The following is a 15,460-nucleotide window of genomic DNA, read 5'->3' as shown; positions in this document are numbered from 1 at the left end:
TACCAGGTCTTCCTAGAGAAATGGGTGGCTCCGGAGTTGCAGCAAAAACATGTACAACGTCTATAGGAAGTAACAGGAAGGAGAACAAGAGAGAACGAGTAAGAGGGAGAGAGAGGGAGACATGCCCCCACCCAGCAGACAAACCAGTTCCTAAGCTATATACTTACAAACACCAATAAAGACATAAGAAAGAGCTTAGACGGGATCCCCAGCATTAAATCGGGGGTGGGTAAAGCAGGCATTATCCCAAGGGAAAAGGGAGCAGATCTCAACCCTGCACAAAAGGCACAGACCCAGAACAGGGAGAGGTGGCTCTCCAGAGGCTAAAGCAGGAGGATCACAAATTCCAGGCCAGCCTGGGTAGTATACATTGTGAGACATCAATCAATCAATAACATGTTTTTAAAAGGTTAGTATCTGGCAGTACCTAATCAAAACTGCAGAAGAGAGCTTTGACCTAGAGACTTTGAAGACTGATTCTAACTAGGAAAGTGTCTATACAATGAATACATCAAGCTTCTCTGGCCAGCTGCCATTAGACATTCCCCAAAATGTCTCATTCCCCCTTCTAACCCCTACCCCCATACTTGCAGGGAGATAAGAGCTGGTTTCATATCCACCGAGTGTATCCAGTATCTCAGTCAATTATACATCCCGTTGTAAATTCATAAAAAGGGCACTCTGGACTAATAAATCAGGTTTGACAACCTCAATAACTCAGATCTGAGCATAAAGGCCCCTATTCTGTGTGCGTGCACACTTGCAGCTATCTGGATGCATTCTGAAATCACACTGGAACCTTTCAAAAATTATAATGTGAGCCCCACCTCCAAGCTAAGCAGGAAACAAGAAGCCATGGGTGTAAGGAGACCATATTTTGTAAGGTCTCTGGATGAACATAAGGTTCCTTTAGACTGCAAACATTGTCAGACAAAATTTTGGTTTAGGAGCAACAAGGTTAAGAGCGAGACTTTTGAACTGTGGGACATAAATGCCCAATTTAAGGTCAAGCCCTTGCCCCTGGGGCAGCCCCTCGGGGTGGCAAACGCACATTGGCTTCTTTTTGCTTGAACTTGTTAGAATTCAAGATCCTATCTCCAACTTTTTTTTTTTTACTTTTACTTTCTGTGGAATTTGACCATATAGTGTTCTGCTGCTTTTCAAATCCTCTCTTTGGCTCTAATAAGGACAAAACTGAAGCCTACAAGACACACACAGACACACAGACACACAGACACACACAGGCACACACAGGCACACACAGGCACAGCACCATACACCACAAAGCAATAAAAGGTATAAATATTAAAGAACTTAAGCTACGTAGAGAATCCATTCTGCCTGCACGTACTTCTACTTGAGCCACGTGTTGACAAAGAGCCAGAGGAAAAAAACACCAGTCTTCCCTCCACTACATCTTGATCCCTGAGGGCCTGGTACACAGACCCAGAACCCACGCTGTGAGCCCTGAGCAGCTTTGCTGGACTCTGGCTGTTTGTTCTAATTGATCTGTCAACCAATATGTGAGCTTGAAGTTATGGGGATGTCACTTGGCCGGGGCCAGGGCGCATGATCTGCAGAGCACGCAGAAGAATAAGAGAGCCCCAGAGAAGTGGAGTTGGGAGGGGCTTAGAGCCTCACTCTGAGACTAGGGTACTGACTCTACTCCATCATTTACAGATGAGGGGACTGGGGTGCAAAGAACTGAAGAGACTTGTCCAAGGCTGCTGAGGCAACAAGAGGAGAGATGGGCTCTGCAGCGAGTTCAGAAGGATTCCGTGCCCTCGCTCTAGACCCAGCTCCCTGCTGAGAGTTCTTATTAAAGAGAGGAAAATGTAAACCTGGCTGGACAGCCTTCCCAACTGCCACATCCCAGGCAGGAGACTCCTCCCTTAGAAGAGGTGAGTCAGTAGCCTCAAGTGTGTGCTTCAGGCTTATTTTTAAGGAAAAGCTACTGCTGGAGAGGGAAATAAGGAACCAGGGAGAGGCATCACTGTCACAAGATGCCTGACACCCTGAGAGCTTTCCTGTCGGTTTCACTCTGAGAAAAGCAAGATCCTCGCTGAACCTCAGCCACCGCTATGTGTCTTGGCAGCTGCTACATGTCGGTGCTATAGGAGGCATGAAAGTGGAACCATTTCTATGAGCCTATGCTGCACAAAGACATAAGGGAATCTAAGAGTGTAAATGGAATGCTGCAATAGCAATAGATGGAGGAAGGAGAGATGCCGGTATTTGACCGGCTTCATAAACCTCCCCAGGGAGCTGGGATACTCATCATCCTAGGCCTCCAACAACAAAGCTGGCCTCAGGTCACAAACTAACTCACCTTTTCAACAGGGAGAGCCTTGCCAAAAAGAGCCTCACCACCCTGCCAAGGGCAAGTCAAAGAGCAGAAGTCAAACACTGCTTCCTCTCCACAAACCATTTGTGTAAACTGAACTCAAGCCTCATCGGATGACAATGAGGTTGGGCACAGAAGATGGAATTATGACACTGCAAAAGAGCCATCTTAGGCAACTGTAGAGATGGCTCACTGGTTAAGAACAGCAACTCCGCTGAACATAGTAGCACTCAAGAGGCAGAGGCAGGCAGATCTCTGAGGTCAAGGCTAGCCTGGTCCACAGAATGAATTCCAGGACAGCCAAGGCTACATAGAAAAACCCTGACTCAGAACACAACAATAAAAGAACAATGACTACTCTTCCAGAGGACCCAGGTTCTAGCCCCAGCACCTACATGGTAGCTCACAACTAGGGAACCAACTCTCTGTACTGGATCCCACAAGTACCAGGCATGCATACTTAACACCCACATACATAAAATCACAAGAGACACACTGAGGATCCCACTCCTGACAAGGGCACCCAAGAGAATGTGCTGAAGAGTTCACAGGCACTCAATGATACCAACTTTTTTCGGTCTTTTGCCCATTCAACACATGTCTCTAGAACATCAAGCACCGTTCTGTGCATTGGAAATGTACCATCCAGGGAGGGATACGGTACCAAAGCAAAAACTACTGCTGTAATAAAAAGTTGAGTTCCAGCAAGACAGTTCAGCAGGCAAAGTCATAGAAGCCTGATGCCTGAGTTCAATCCCCAAATCCCATATAAAAGAGAAAGGAAGAAAACAAAACAAAACAAAACAAAACAAAACAAAAAAAAAAAAAAAAAACACTTCCACAACACTGTCCTCATTCAAGGAACCAAAAATTCTCAACACAAATATGGAAAGATAAAACAGATGCCAATCTCAAAGTCATAGCACACAGGAAGGTCACAGTTATAAAAATCCTTTAAAACAAATGAAAAATACAAAGTGGCAGCGAAAATAAATAAGTAAATAAAAGACAAAAATCGCAGTGCCCCAGGCTAGGCCCGTACTATGAACTAATCTCTAGGATTACTCGGCTACATTAATCAGCTTTCTGTCGAGGTTACAAAATACCTGAGATAATCAACTGTTTAAAAAAAGAAACACTTTTTCTTGACTCTAAGTTTCAGAAGTTTTGACTGGAGATGGAGAGAGAAACGTTTGTGCTCCATATTGTAGAAAGGAATCTGCACACGTGTGCTGTTATTAATTTAACACATACACAGTGCCAGTAACTTCTTTGTTCTGACTCTCCAGTTAAAGGGGCACCTGGAGGAGTACAGGATTGATACCCATGGGCAGTGACTAAACTAGTGATGCCAAAGCACCTGAGCCCAAATACGCAGAAAATGAGAAAAAGGTACCAAAGATGGGGAAAAAAGAGAGAGAGAGACAAAGACGTCACACATCTTAAAACCTGGGCCGGCCCCTTGAGTGGGAGGAGCTTTGGAATGACTGCCCAGGTCCCCTGGAGAGCCAGCCAGCTGGAGACAGGATGTGAAGGCCTTGTCTCCAGGGTGTTAACCTGCCACCTTCACAGTACAACCTAAGATGTGTTCCTGCCTCTGTTGCTCGCTGGCATTTTCAGGACAGGCATCCAAAGGTCTTCATTCCAGTCGCAGCTTCAGGCCAAGGTCAACTGGCCCGACCTGTTGCTCAGGGTCCGCACTGGCACCGAACAGCACATGGGAACAATGAGAACACGTGGCTCAGGAGGGCTTCTCATCCGGGCAGGACTCAGGAGCCCGGGTTCCTGTATCATCGTCAAAGACACCTTCCCGGCAATCTTACTTCCAGGAGACCCCACCCCAAGAGGACCCACTACCTCTTCATGGTACCTTTAATACATGGTCCTAGCAGCAACCGTCATTTTTTTTTCTCTTGTTTTATCTCACTGCCCAGATATTGCAACTAGCAGTACGTCTGAGAAGCAACCGTCTAACGCCATGGCTCACACACTCGATCAGAACAGCACAGAAAACGTTAAACAGTGTCACCCGTGCTACCTCCGAGAACCTGGGTTTGGAGGCTTTCTTCTTTACTTTCTAATATCAGATTGTTCTGATAGAGGCCCACGATTGAGAACAGCTGCTTTATTGATCATAAGCTAACAGAAATCAGTATGTTCTCGATTCACTCTGCGTGGGTGGGACACGCTCTATTCTTGGCCGCCTCCGCCTTCCACCCAATGGACCTCTAACGTGAGGACTGTCTCCTTCAACACCCAAGTCTGTCATCCAGGTGGTGGCTTCAAGAATAAGTGGGGGTTGGGCCTGGGAGATGGCCTAGCAGGTAAAAGTGACTGCAGCACTAACCTGCAGACAGGAAGTTGACTCCCCGAACTGACATACAAACCCAGACTTGGTGGCACACATTTATAATCCCAGCCCTCCTACGGAGAGATGAGGGGTGGAGACAAGGAGAATCGGCCGGAAGTCCGTGGGCCAGCTAACCAGGAGAATGCTCAAGTAAGTAGCAGAAACAAGACTGACCTTGCCTCAACCGGGTAGAAGGCAAGAACCAACTCCCCACAGTTGTTATCTGATGCACAGACCCAGCACACGCCTGTATGTGCCAAGTGCAAGTGAATGTACGCATGCGCGCACAGCACACAATTAGTTTTAATAGTAAGACTGTGTAGGCGGAGCCATTGCCCTCAGCTCTCAGATGACACCCAAATCTTACCACAGAAAACCAACTGGGTTACACGCAGGAGGGAGGATATAGGGATTTAGCTTTCTGTGGGCACGGAACTTGCTAGACGCGCCTTCTTAACTCGAAAGCCAGCTGCTCTGATGTTTACTAAAAGTAAACATGGGGCTGAGCATGAAAACCGAAAAGGGAAATGTAAGCATCGCAAGGTATTAATTAATCCCAGGCTGCAAGATTCCTTCTGCCTAGATTAGCTCTGCTTAAAAAAATATTCACCCAAGAAACTCAAAGGCAAGTGACGACAGACAGCTTGCCATACTTAAGAGCAGTGATTTCTAATCATAACAGGGATTAAAAGGTTGGAACAAATGTGATGGGGGTTTACACCAGAACCCGGTTAACCCTTCCCCGCCCCCTTCCAAGAAAGCTGACAGCTATTTTAAGCCCACGCAGCAGTCTCGATGTCTGATTTGCAACTTGAAGACTCAGACTAATTCCGCAGCTAGATTGGTTTCTTTTTTAAAGCGGGCGTGTATAATAAAGATAATCCATTACCAAACCCCACAGTTAGAAAAGACAACATTGGACGGCCACTGTGTGGATTAAACTGTCTACAGATCAATCAAATGAAACAAACTGCAAGTTGTAGAACTTAATTCGATGATAACAGCAGCCCACTCAGTACCCACTGTGCTAGGGTTTTACGTGGACAGTCCCTTCCCCCTCCCAGCCCCTTATGGGGCAAACAGTATGTGGAACCTCCCTTTTAGAAGAGATATGTTAAGGAATTTATACAAAGTCATATAGCAAGTAAGGGAGAAAGCTAGGGTTCGAAACCACATAGCTCCAGCTCCTGAATCTAAGCTAGGCACTCTTGCCAACCAAATTTATATGACATAAAGTAACAAAGTAAGCCAAGTGTGGTGGCACATGCCTTTAATCCCAGCACTTTCCAGGCAGAGGCAAGTGGACCACTGAGTTTGAGGGCCAGCCTGGTCTACAGAGTCCCTTAGTATTAGGACAGCCAAGGCTACACAGAGAAGCAATGTCTCAAAAAAAAAAAAAAAAAAAAAACAAAACAAAACAAAAAAAAAGCAAATGGGGGTGGGGGATCCATTTATTAAACATAAAGAACAATTAGTAAATGATAATTACCTAGTTCTGAAATCAAACATCTGTTTTAATTCAAACTCTAATACCCCACTGCACATCAATCATGGGGTTTTTCTCTTTCATTCAGGAAAAAAACAAAAGCTTACTGAGAACTGGCACAGTAAAAAATGGGGGTGGGGAGGATAATACTAGACACCATGACAGAGTGCCTAAGTTACTGGGGACCAAGAACTGAGGGACTAAAGCAAGAGGAGCAATCAGGAAGAGCCTAGCACCAACGTGGCATCTCCCATGGAGGCTTGGCCAGGGAGGACCTTGGCAGTCCTCACGGAACAGCTAAGAAATTACATTTAATCATTCATTCATTCACATTTTATGCATGTAGGACATTGTGTTCATATCTGTGGAGAACACAGGAGACAGAGGGATGCAGACCCAAAGACCCTGTGGAGACTGAAATGGAGCCAGGACACACAGCCCTCACTGTGTGCATGGGTCCTGAACTCACAGGAGAGGGAGAGAGGGAGAGAGAGAGAGAGAGAGAGAGAGAGAGAGAGAAAGAGAGAGAGCACGCACAAAGCAGCACAACACATATGCACCCACCGCTTCCTCTTTCTCATCTTTGGATGGAAGTGTGACCAGTTCCCCCAAGCCCCTGCCACTGTGACTGTCCTCCCCACCACCATGGGTTGTCACCCGAACTGTGAACAAACCCTTTCTCCTTTGAGTTGCTCTTGTCAAGCACTTTGTCACAGCAACAGAAAAAGAAACTAAGACGGTTTCCGACCCAAAAGATCATATGTATTATATGTTTAAACTTGTCGAATGTCTAGAATAGAAAAATCTAGAAACAGAATATAGAATAGTGATGGTTTAGAACTGGAGACATGGGTCCCTTTGAGATGGTGAAAATGTTCTAAAACGGAGTGCAGCAATGGATGTCTGTAAATATACTAAAAAAAAAAAAATCACTGAGTTGTACATTTTAAATAGGTGGATTATACGGTACATGAATCATATCCAGTAACGCTACTAGAAAGAAGAAAGGGGGCTTGGAAGATAGCCCGGTCAGTAAAGTTCAGGCTGTGCAAGCTTGCGGAACTGAGTCTGGATCAACCAGTGGCCATCATGAAAAGTCAGGAACAGCAGCACACATGTGGATTCTAGTCCTCAGGAACAGGCACAGGCAGATCCGTGGAAGCCACTGACCAGCACGGCTCTTTAAATCGTTGAGCTAGAAATTCAGTGTGGGGCACCCTGTCTCAAGCAGTAAGGAGGGATGGACAGATAGCTGCCCAGGTGACAGCAGAGGACCCAGGTTCAGTTCCCAGCACCTACACCAGATGCCTCACATCTGTCTGTAACTCTAGCCTCTGCAGCCGGCATCTGCTGCACATACACAGGGCATCCACCCCAGAGTCCATATGCACACAAATACATACACTGCACCAATGAAGAGTGAAGGTCCCCCCAACCCCCAAAAAAGAAATGTATCCGAAATCAAGTTTTCACTGTAGGGCAGAAAAAAAAAAAAAAGCAGGAGGCTTCTTGGGCATAAGGATAAGGATAACTAACAAGTCCCCAAGAAGCTATAGGCAGCACCCAGGTGACACGTGTGAAGAGGACATGGGTAATTATAGTCAGCAACAGCACTGACTGTTCCTGTGCATTGAAGCACCATTATGAGTAAGCAACACTAAACAGTAAGTTGAGTCTAATTTGAGTCCCATATATAGGTGGTCAACCATCATTATGCATGGCTGCATAATTTCGGCCACTAAGAAGGTCTAAGATATTTAGGGCAAATGAACCATGACCAAATGCCCTTAAATCATAAAATTTACTACTAAGGTAGAAATAGGCTGGGGGGGGGGGTACAGACATGGCTCAGTGGTTAAGAGCACTGACTGCTCTTCCAGAGGTCCTGAGTTCAAATCCCAGCAACCACATGGTGGCTCACAATCATCCGTAATGGGGATCCAATGTCCTCTTTTGGTGTGTCTGAAGACAGCTACAGTGTACCAATATACACATAAAATAAATAAATCTTTAAAAAGAAAGAGAGAGGGAAAAAGAGAGAGAGAAGAAAAGAAATTGATTTGTCCATTAGGACTTTGGCCCATCTACTTTTATGCATCAGTAGTATCACTCGCCCCCACGTGCAATTTTGCAACTTGATGTTGACACTCCCTCATTAAGAAGTGGGGCTTGGGAAACTTGGGAGAGAGCTCAGTTGACAAAGTGTTTGCCACATAAGCATAAAGACCTCAGTGTGGTCCCCAGGACCCATTTTAAGAAGACAGAAATGGTGACACATGCTTGTAACCCCAATGATGAGGCTGCAGAGACAGCAGGATTGCTGAGGCTTGGCCATGAGTCAACCTGGTCTATTGGCTAACTCCAAAATATGAGGTGGAGGGCTGGAGAGGTGTCTCAGCTTTAAGAGCACAAGTTCTCTGGCAGGTAATCAGATTCAGTTCCCAGCACCCACATGATGATTGTCTGTAACTCCAGAGGATTCATTCATTTCCCTCATCTGGCCTCTGCTGACACTGCATATATGTGGTTCACAGACACATACAAGCAAACACACACACATACACGCATGCACATTAAAAATAAATCTTAGGGGGGAAAATGTAAACAACACGTGAGAAACAATACTCTAGGTTGACCCATGGGCTCCACATGCATGTACAAGTATATGAACTCACATTCACATCCTCAACACATCAAAAGAAATGGAGTCAGTTATTATACCCCTGTAGTCAGTTATGATCAACAAAAGACAGCAGAAGAGATCCTGTAAAACTCACAGGGCCAAACCTTAGCTGTGCCCTCTCTCTTACGACACCCCGTCTCAAAAGCCAGCTACCGAACAAAAGACCCACCGTGCTATAATGAACTATAAGCCAGACATTAGCTACAACAGTCACAAAGAGAACCACTAAAGCACCAGCCACATAAGTAAAGTCGTCTAGGACTTTCCAGCCTGGTCATCCTAAATAAATAAATAGATTAGATAGATAGATAGATAGATAAATAATAAAATGAACCCAACAAAATATTCACTGTGTGCACAGATGAGCCAAGCCCTACCTGAATCCCAAGCCATGGATCATTAGCAAAATACACAGCTGTTGTTCCTAGCCTGAGTCTTAAGGTTGTTTATTAGATAGCAACAGATAATTGTATCCAAAGATTAGGGGTAGTTCTGTTATTATGTGGTTTTGCACCTTGGGTCAAGACTTCCTCTCTGGACCTCAATTTCCATCCATAAAGTAAGTCTACACTAGATAGCTACGGTGCCTTTCAGTTTTGACAGTCTGAGCCATAGTTCAGGCAGTGTCTGTTAGGCATACAGAAGGAACAACTCTTTCAGGGGTAGGTTAGGTAGCCACAGTCTAGGGATCAAATGCCCTGGAGGGTACTGATCAAAGGAAATAGGGGCTTGAACAATGTAGGACCCATAAGTGTTCAATACATTATGGTTTGGAAATGCAATATGTAGAGAAAATCTCTTGTGTACTCTATGGAAGCTTCACCTGTTAATAAAAAAGTTGTTGGCTTAGGCAGGAAATAGGAGGTGGGAGGCCTTTCAAGGAGTAAGGATTCTGGGATAGAGTCAGGCATAGATGAGATTCACCATGATGATAAAGACGGCTACATGAAACTAATGCAAGATAACTAGCCACTTGGCGGACATTAGAATAGAATAAATGGGCTAAGTCATGAGCTAGTCAGGGAACAAGCTCAAGTTCATGGCCTAGGCTATTAGTCATAAGTATTCAATCTCAGAGTCGTTATTTCAGGAACTTTGGCTCAGGTGGAAAAGCCTGCAGTTACAGCAGCGGTGGTCCCCACAGACTCACGTATCGCCAGTAGGTGGCGCTATCTCAGGGGGTAGTAGAAACTTCACAAAGTGGGTATTAGCTCCAGAAAGGAAATAATGAGGCTCCGCCTTTGAAAGTCTGTTATGCCATGAGGTGGGTGACTTCTGCCCCAGGTTCCCACCATCCAAGTGCAGAATTTGCTTCTGTGGGCAAGTAAACACCTGAATGCTGCCCTCCCGAGGGCTGCCTGTCAGGTATGTGAGTGATCCTGCAGGTCCCCCTCTGCCACCATGTCCAGTCCATCATGGACTGAACCATCTGAATCCATGAGCTAAAACAGACCTTTTCTTCTTTAAGTTACATGAGTTGGGTATTCCGCCAGAGTGACCAAAGCCCAACTGATGTAAAATAGTTTTCATTATCCAATGCTTACAACCTCTGTGGGTCTCATCTCTGAGTTTCCACCTGAGAAACAGAGAATACCCAACGCTATTTGTATGAAAAGTCTTTGGGATTAGTACTTTACAATGTAATAATCAGCAGCATGTAAGTAAGACATAAAAAGAGAAATTACCAAATATATAAGCATTTGGAGGAGGATGTAAGAGTCCAAATGTTAGCTTTGTCAACTCGGACCCTGGCAGGCAGCAACCTCCCTGAGACTATATTCTAGCTCACAGAAACAGATATATGGAGACTTGCCTGGTTTAAGAAAAAAAGTGGAGAGACCTAAGTGAGGCCTTGCAGGTAAGCACATAGTTCGGGCTTCGTCCTGATATGCATTTGGGGTGGGGTGTGTGCACAAAGCCAGAGTCTCTGGTACCCAGATCCTCCTCTCTCCACTTCTTGGGTAGTGAGATTGCAGGCATACACCACCACACCTAGACCTGTGGTGTTGAGGATGTGACCCAGGGCTTCCTGCATGGTAGGCAAGCAAGCACTCTACCAACCGAGGAACCAAAGGTATGTGTATTTAAGTACACGGAGGTTCAGCCAGGGACATGCCTTCCCAGGTAACCCTAAATCTTTGTGTCTCCATGGAACTCTGAAAAAGGAGAGGCATACATCCAGAGAATTGCTCCATCCAGTGTTGCTTCTGATAAGCTGCCAACCCTTGGAAAAGGGAGTCTTGGGCTCCTTTTCCAAGGTACCCAACAAGGCAACACTGCATTTGCATCTTACAGTCTGTGTTTTTCCAAAACAAGGAGCAAGTGTGCCTTTTGGCTTTAACCCTGAAATCCCCGTGATGGCAGATTCCTAGGGATAGACACTGCTCAATAAAGGTGAAATCTAGCTAACAGAGGGTGCTAACTGGTGGCACTTACTGGCATGGCTGAGGTCAGGAGGTGGGGGGGGGGGGCAGACATAGAGATGATCTTCTGTTTCCACCTCTGCACAGGTCTTAGCTGACACGGTATTTGAATATGCCAGAGCTAGAAATCAGAAGCCAGTCCTTAAAGTCAGCCTAGGCCTACAGAAGCCTCACCTACCCTTGTATGTCCTCTCCACACTTGTCAATGCTGAGCGCCTGCCCCCTGTGTTTCAGATCTGTGTTGGGAAAACAACTCAGACCAGTCATGGCTCCTCCTCTTATTGACCACTACTGTCTGTGAATCCAGAGAGTTACTATAGAAACTACACCACGCAGCCCCCAGACATTTGCTCAGAAAAGAAACTGCATGTTTAGTACTGGGGGGGAGGGAGAGTGGGATCTAGCAAACTGGAACCAAGCCTCAAGCTCAGTATTTCTTAAGGACTGCAAACGGCCTTGTTAGGTCACCTGAATACTCACTAAAGCTACGCATTTCCCATAAATATATCAAGCTACAATTAGCCATAGAGGAATTGGACTATTTTGTCTAAAACTATTATTTGGTTGGCTGGGTGGTTGGTTTTCTCTGAATAAGGCTATGTGTCTAAGGCAAGCTACCAACTCATGGCAATGCTCCTGCCTCAGCATTCCAACTGCAGATTATACTAAGAATTAGGCTTTTCTTGCAATTTGTATGTATAAACATTAGATTTTTGACACCTAGCTGCAACCAAATGCAGAGGCCTATGAGGAAAGAATAAAGATAATAAAAATAAAAAGTTGTAGATCTTACTAGTCTTTTCCCTCTAGTTCTTGGGGAAAAAAGCTCTGATCAGGATGAAGAGACAGCTCAGACTCAGTGCGTGGTTAAGAACACACACATTACTCTTGCAGATGATCTGAGTTCAGTTCCCAAAACCTACGTCAAGCAGTTCAGAGGGGTCTGTTTCTCCGGCTCCAGGGAGACCCAGTGCCTCTCAACTCCAGGGGACTTTTGTTCACATGCACATAACCACACACAGAGACACACAGTTCAAAATAATAAGAAATCTTTTTAATAGAACACTGAGGAACCGAAGCAAGAGAAAGTCAATTTCCTAGTGTATATGTATCCAAGACAATTAAATCTTAACCACAATAAAAAGTTACATTTTTAACAAGCTGCTTTACCAAACCCATAGGGCCAAACATATACTCGACCAAACATTCCATATCTCAGGCCAACCAGATCTATTCTGAGGTAGAGAAATAAGGTAGGATCTTGACTGACAGCTCCCCGCTAGTCCTAACTACACTCAGCAATCCAGCTCTGCATTCCAAGGCAGACTTTGACATCAATAGGGTGAAGGGGTAACAACTCTAGTTCTAAAATACAGGAATGAGAAACTTGGGATTTGGGGGAGGGTATGATTCACCAATTCATACATCTGCATGAGAAGGGGGGAGGAAGTGTAAAGACCAATGACCTCTGGGCATCTGACTGACACTCCAATGATGTTTTGCCAATTGAAGGGAATTGACACCTGACAGCAGTCCTTGCACAACATGCTAAGCTGCGGGTCTCTGAAGAAAAGAATGGAGCAAGTTTGCCTTCTTGTCACAAGTCTTGTTCTCAAAACCATCCAAACCCAATCTATACAGAGCTCCCTTAAATCTTAGTAACAAGCACACTGAACATCTTCCTTTCCTTAAGTTATAGATAGGACAGGGCACCAATCACTAGTAGAAGCCTTTTCCACTGAAACGACCATTCCGGGAAACTCCGCTGCAGTCTCAGAAGCCGGAATTCCTTACACAGAGAGGTAGCACACGGTCACAGGGTTGCCTGTCTCATGCACAGCCACTGGTCCAGGGAGAAGGTTTCCACTCCGCCCCTCCCCCAGGGGTGGCTTTGGCCTTGGCCCTGCAAATTCCAGTCGTCTGGGCTAAATTCTTCATCAGCAACTGCTGAGATTTAACAGTGCACCACAAAACTAGAAAACAGGTCTCACCCCACCACTACACCAATGACTGGCACACGCTAAAGCGTCGTGCAAAAGCAGACATTTGCGAAGTAACTTTAACACCTACACCCAACTACTTGGAATATATATAATATTTTAAACCGGTCAGGAGACGGGCATTCTTCTTTTAAAAGACCTCCCGAAAGCACCTCTCTCATGGGAGGCCGGCAGGTAAATAACACCAGCGCTTCCTTAAAGCTTTCTAAAGAACCAGACCTCCAGGCTGTGTTACTATGGCTTCTCCGGGAAGTAACTCAATCCAGCCTTGGCGGGCAAGGATGAGGTGTCTGCAGGTAGGAGAAGGGGATGGGACAGTACACCTCAAACTTTGCAGGTGCTCTTTTATAGCTGTTCTTGGCAAGAGCTGAGAAAGGCCTAACCCACCTGCTCTGAGTCCAGGACCGGTGGCATCCCATTCACCCAGACCTGCCCCCCTTGGGATACTGCCCTCCCGGTGGCCCCTCACCTTGGCCTCAAAAGAGATGCCGTGCTGGAAGGCGTCCTCGTTGTGCAAAGGGATTCGTAGGTCGTGTCCATCGTCCACAAGGTTGTACTTGGTTTTGCTGGGCATGGTGACCCGCGGCGGACCCGCTGCTCCAAGGGGGCGGCGGTGGTGGCGACAAGAAAGAGCTGGCGAGACCCGGTGGAGAGAACAGTGGGGCTGGGCGAGGCGGCAGCGAGGACCCGGGTCGCGAGGTGGGCAGCCTGGGTGCCAGGAGGTGGCGGGGGTGGGGGGGACCCGGAGCGGAGCCTCCGGAGGGCCGATCCGCAGGGGCGGCGCGGATGCGGCTGGCGCGAGCAGCTCGGTGGCCGCGCTCTGACTACGGGGAGGCGGCCAGGCGGCCGGGCAGGCGGGAGCGGGCGGCGCGGAGCCCCGGGGCGGGACGCCAAGCGAAGGGTGCACGGCCCGAAGCGGGGCTAGACCGGGAGCCCGATCCCGAGCTCGGCGCGCATGGCCCGGGACGAGGAAGAAAGGCAGCGGCGGCGGCGGCGGTGGCGGCGGAGCAGGGTGCCTGTCACGGAGACGCTGGATCGGCTGCCAGCCCGCGGCTCCTCCTGCGGGGCGGGCCCGGGCCGACTCCTCCCGCGCGCCAGAGCCCCGCCCGCCGCCACCGGGTCCGCCCCGCTCCCCGCGCGCGCCCCGCAGGTGAAAGTCCCCGCAGCGTCGAGCCGGGACCGAAGAACTTCGCCCTGGCCGGACCACTGGGCCGTGACGATCCAGGCGCAGTCCGCTCAGCTAGTAGCGGCTAAACGGCATCGCCCAGCATGTGTTTGTTTTGTTTTGTTTAGGGGAGCCGGAGAAGAGCAGCGCTGTTTATTGGGTTTTGTTTTCCCAAGAAGGCCAGAGATCTGTCCCAGATACCCTGGGTCTGGGCCGCATTAATTCAGAGATCTCCGCTTCTCCTTAGAATCAAGGCGAAAGCCAAATAAGAGGACTGTCTCCAGTGCTTTTTGTCCCTTTGGGTGTGTGGCTTGCATTCGGGGGCTCAGCAGGGTTTCTTTGGGAAGAATTTAAATATTTAAAAGTCGTCAACCTTGGAGGACTGGAGTAGGCTGCACAAGGGACAAGAAATTGCAGAATGTTCTTACGTCCTTAATTAAACTTTTTTAACTGGCTAGTGATTTTTTTAAAAAGAAGTGGAGGGAGGGAGGGAGAGGGAGAGGGAGAGGGAGAAAGAACTCCAAAATTCTGTGACTCTTCTTATTGATGAGTCCTGGAAGGCTCCGTAAGAGGACTTAAGAGACCTGTATTTCTAAAGCTCATAGATACAGTATTGTGTAACAATTTCCTTTGAGATTGAAACATTCTGTCCAGCATCCAACAGGAAAGGTCTTTAAGCAGGAAGGTAAACAGCTCAAAGTAGCTTCAGGAAGTTCCTGAAACTGGCCAGACCCATGAGGCCCCTCCCTGCCAGAGTAAACAATAAAATCAGAGCTGCTTGGGCAACTTGAAGCTGAGCTGCAAAAGCAGACACTCAGAGAAAATAAACTACAAAGATTCAGACCAGACCTAGAAGCAGCAGAAACCAACCAAGCTGTCGGGAAGAGGTTTAGATGAAAGTCACTTGGAAAGGACACTCCAACCTGTTGAGCTGCCTGCAGGCTTCACAGTATAATCCAGGTCCCCAGCTTTTGTCACCAATGCTGGGCTGGGCTAGGTCTTGATAATG

General features: G+C 47.1%; 1 protein-coding gene across 2 annotated transcripts in view; it reads right to left on the bottom strand.

Annotated features, from left to right (window-relative positions):
* NOS1AP (nitric oxide synthase 1 adaptor protein) overlaps positions 1–13,860 on the bottom strand; it is a gene marked incomplete at both ends in the record, with an annotated part of 262,475 nt that extends 248,615 nt beyond the window's left edge. For both annotated transcript variants that reach the window (XM_080920099.1, XM_080920098.1), the window contains one exon: positions 13,756–13,860. In XM_080920099.1, the coding sequence (XP_080776225.1) occupies positions 13,756–13,860 (105 nt within the window). The remainder of the gene's footprint in view (positions 1–13,755) is intronic.
* Positions 13,861–15,460: the final 1,600 nt, after the last annotated feature.

This window comes from Micromys minutus (assembly GCF_963924665.1).
Source record: "Micromys minutus genome assembly, chromosome: 1".
Classification (NCBI taxonomy): Eukaryota; Metazoa; Chordata; class Mammalia; order Rodentia; family Muridae; genus Micromys; species Micromys minutus.
Note: the sequence above shows the minus strand (reverse complement) of the source record. Positions and strands in the feature narration are given on the sequence as shown.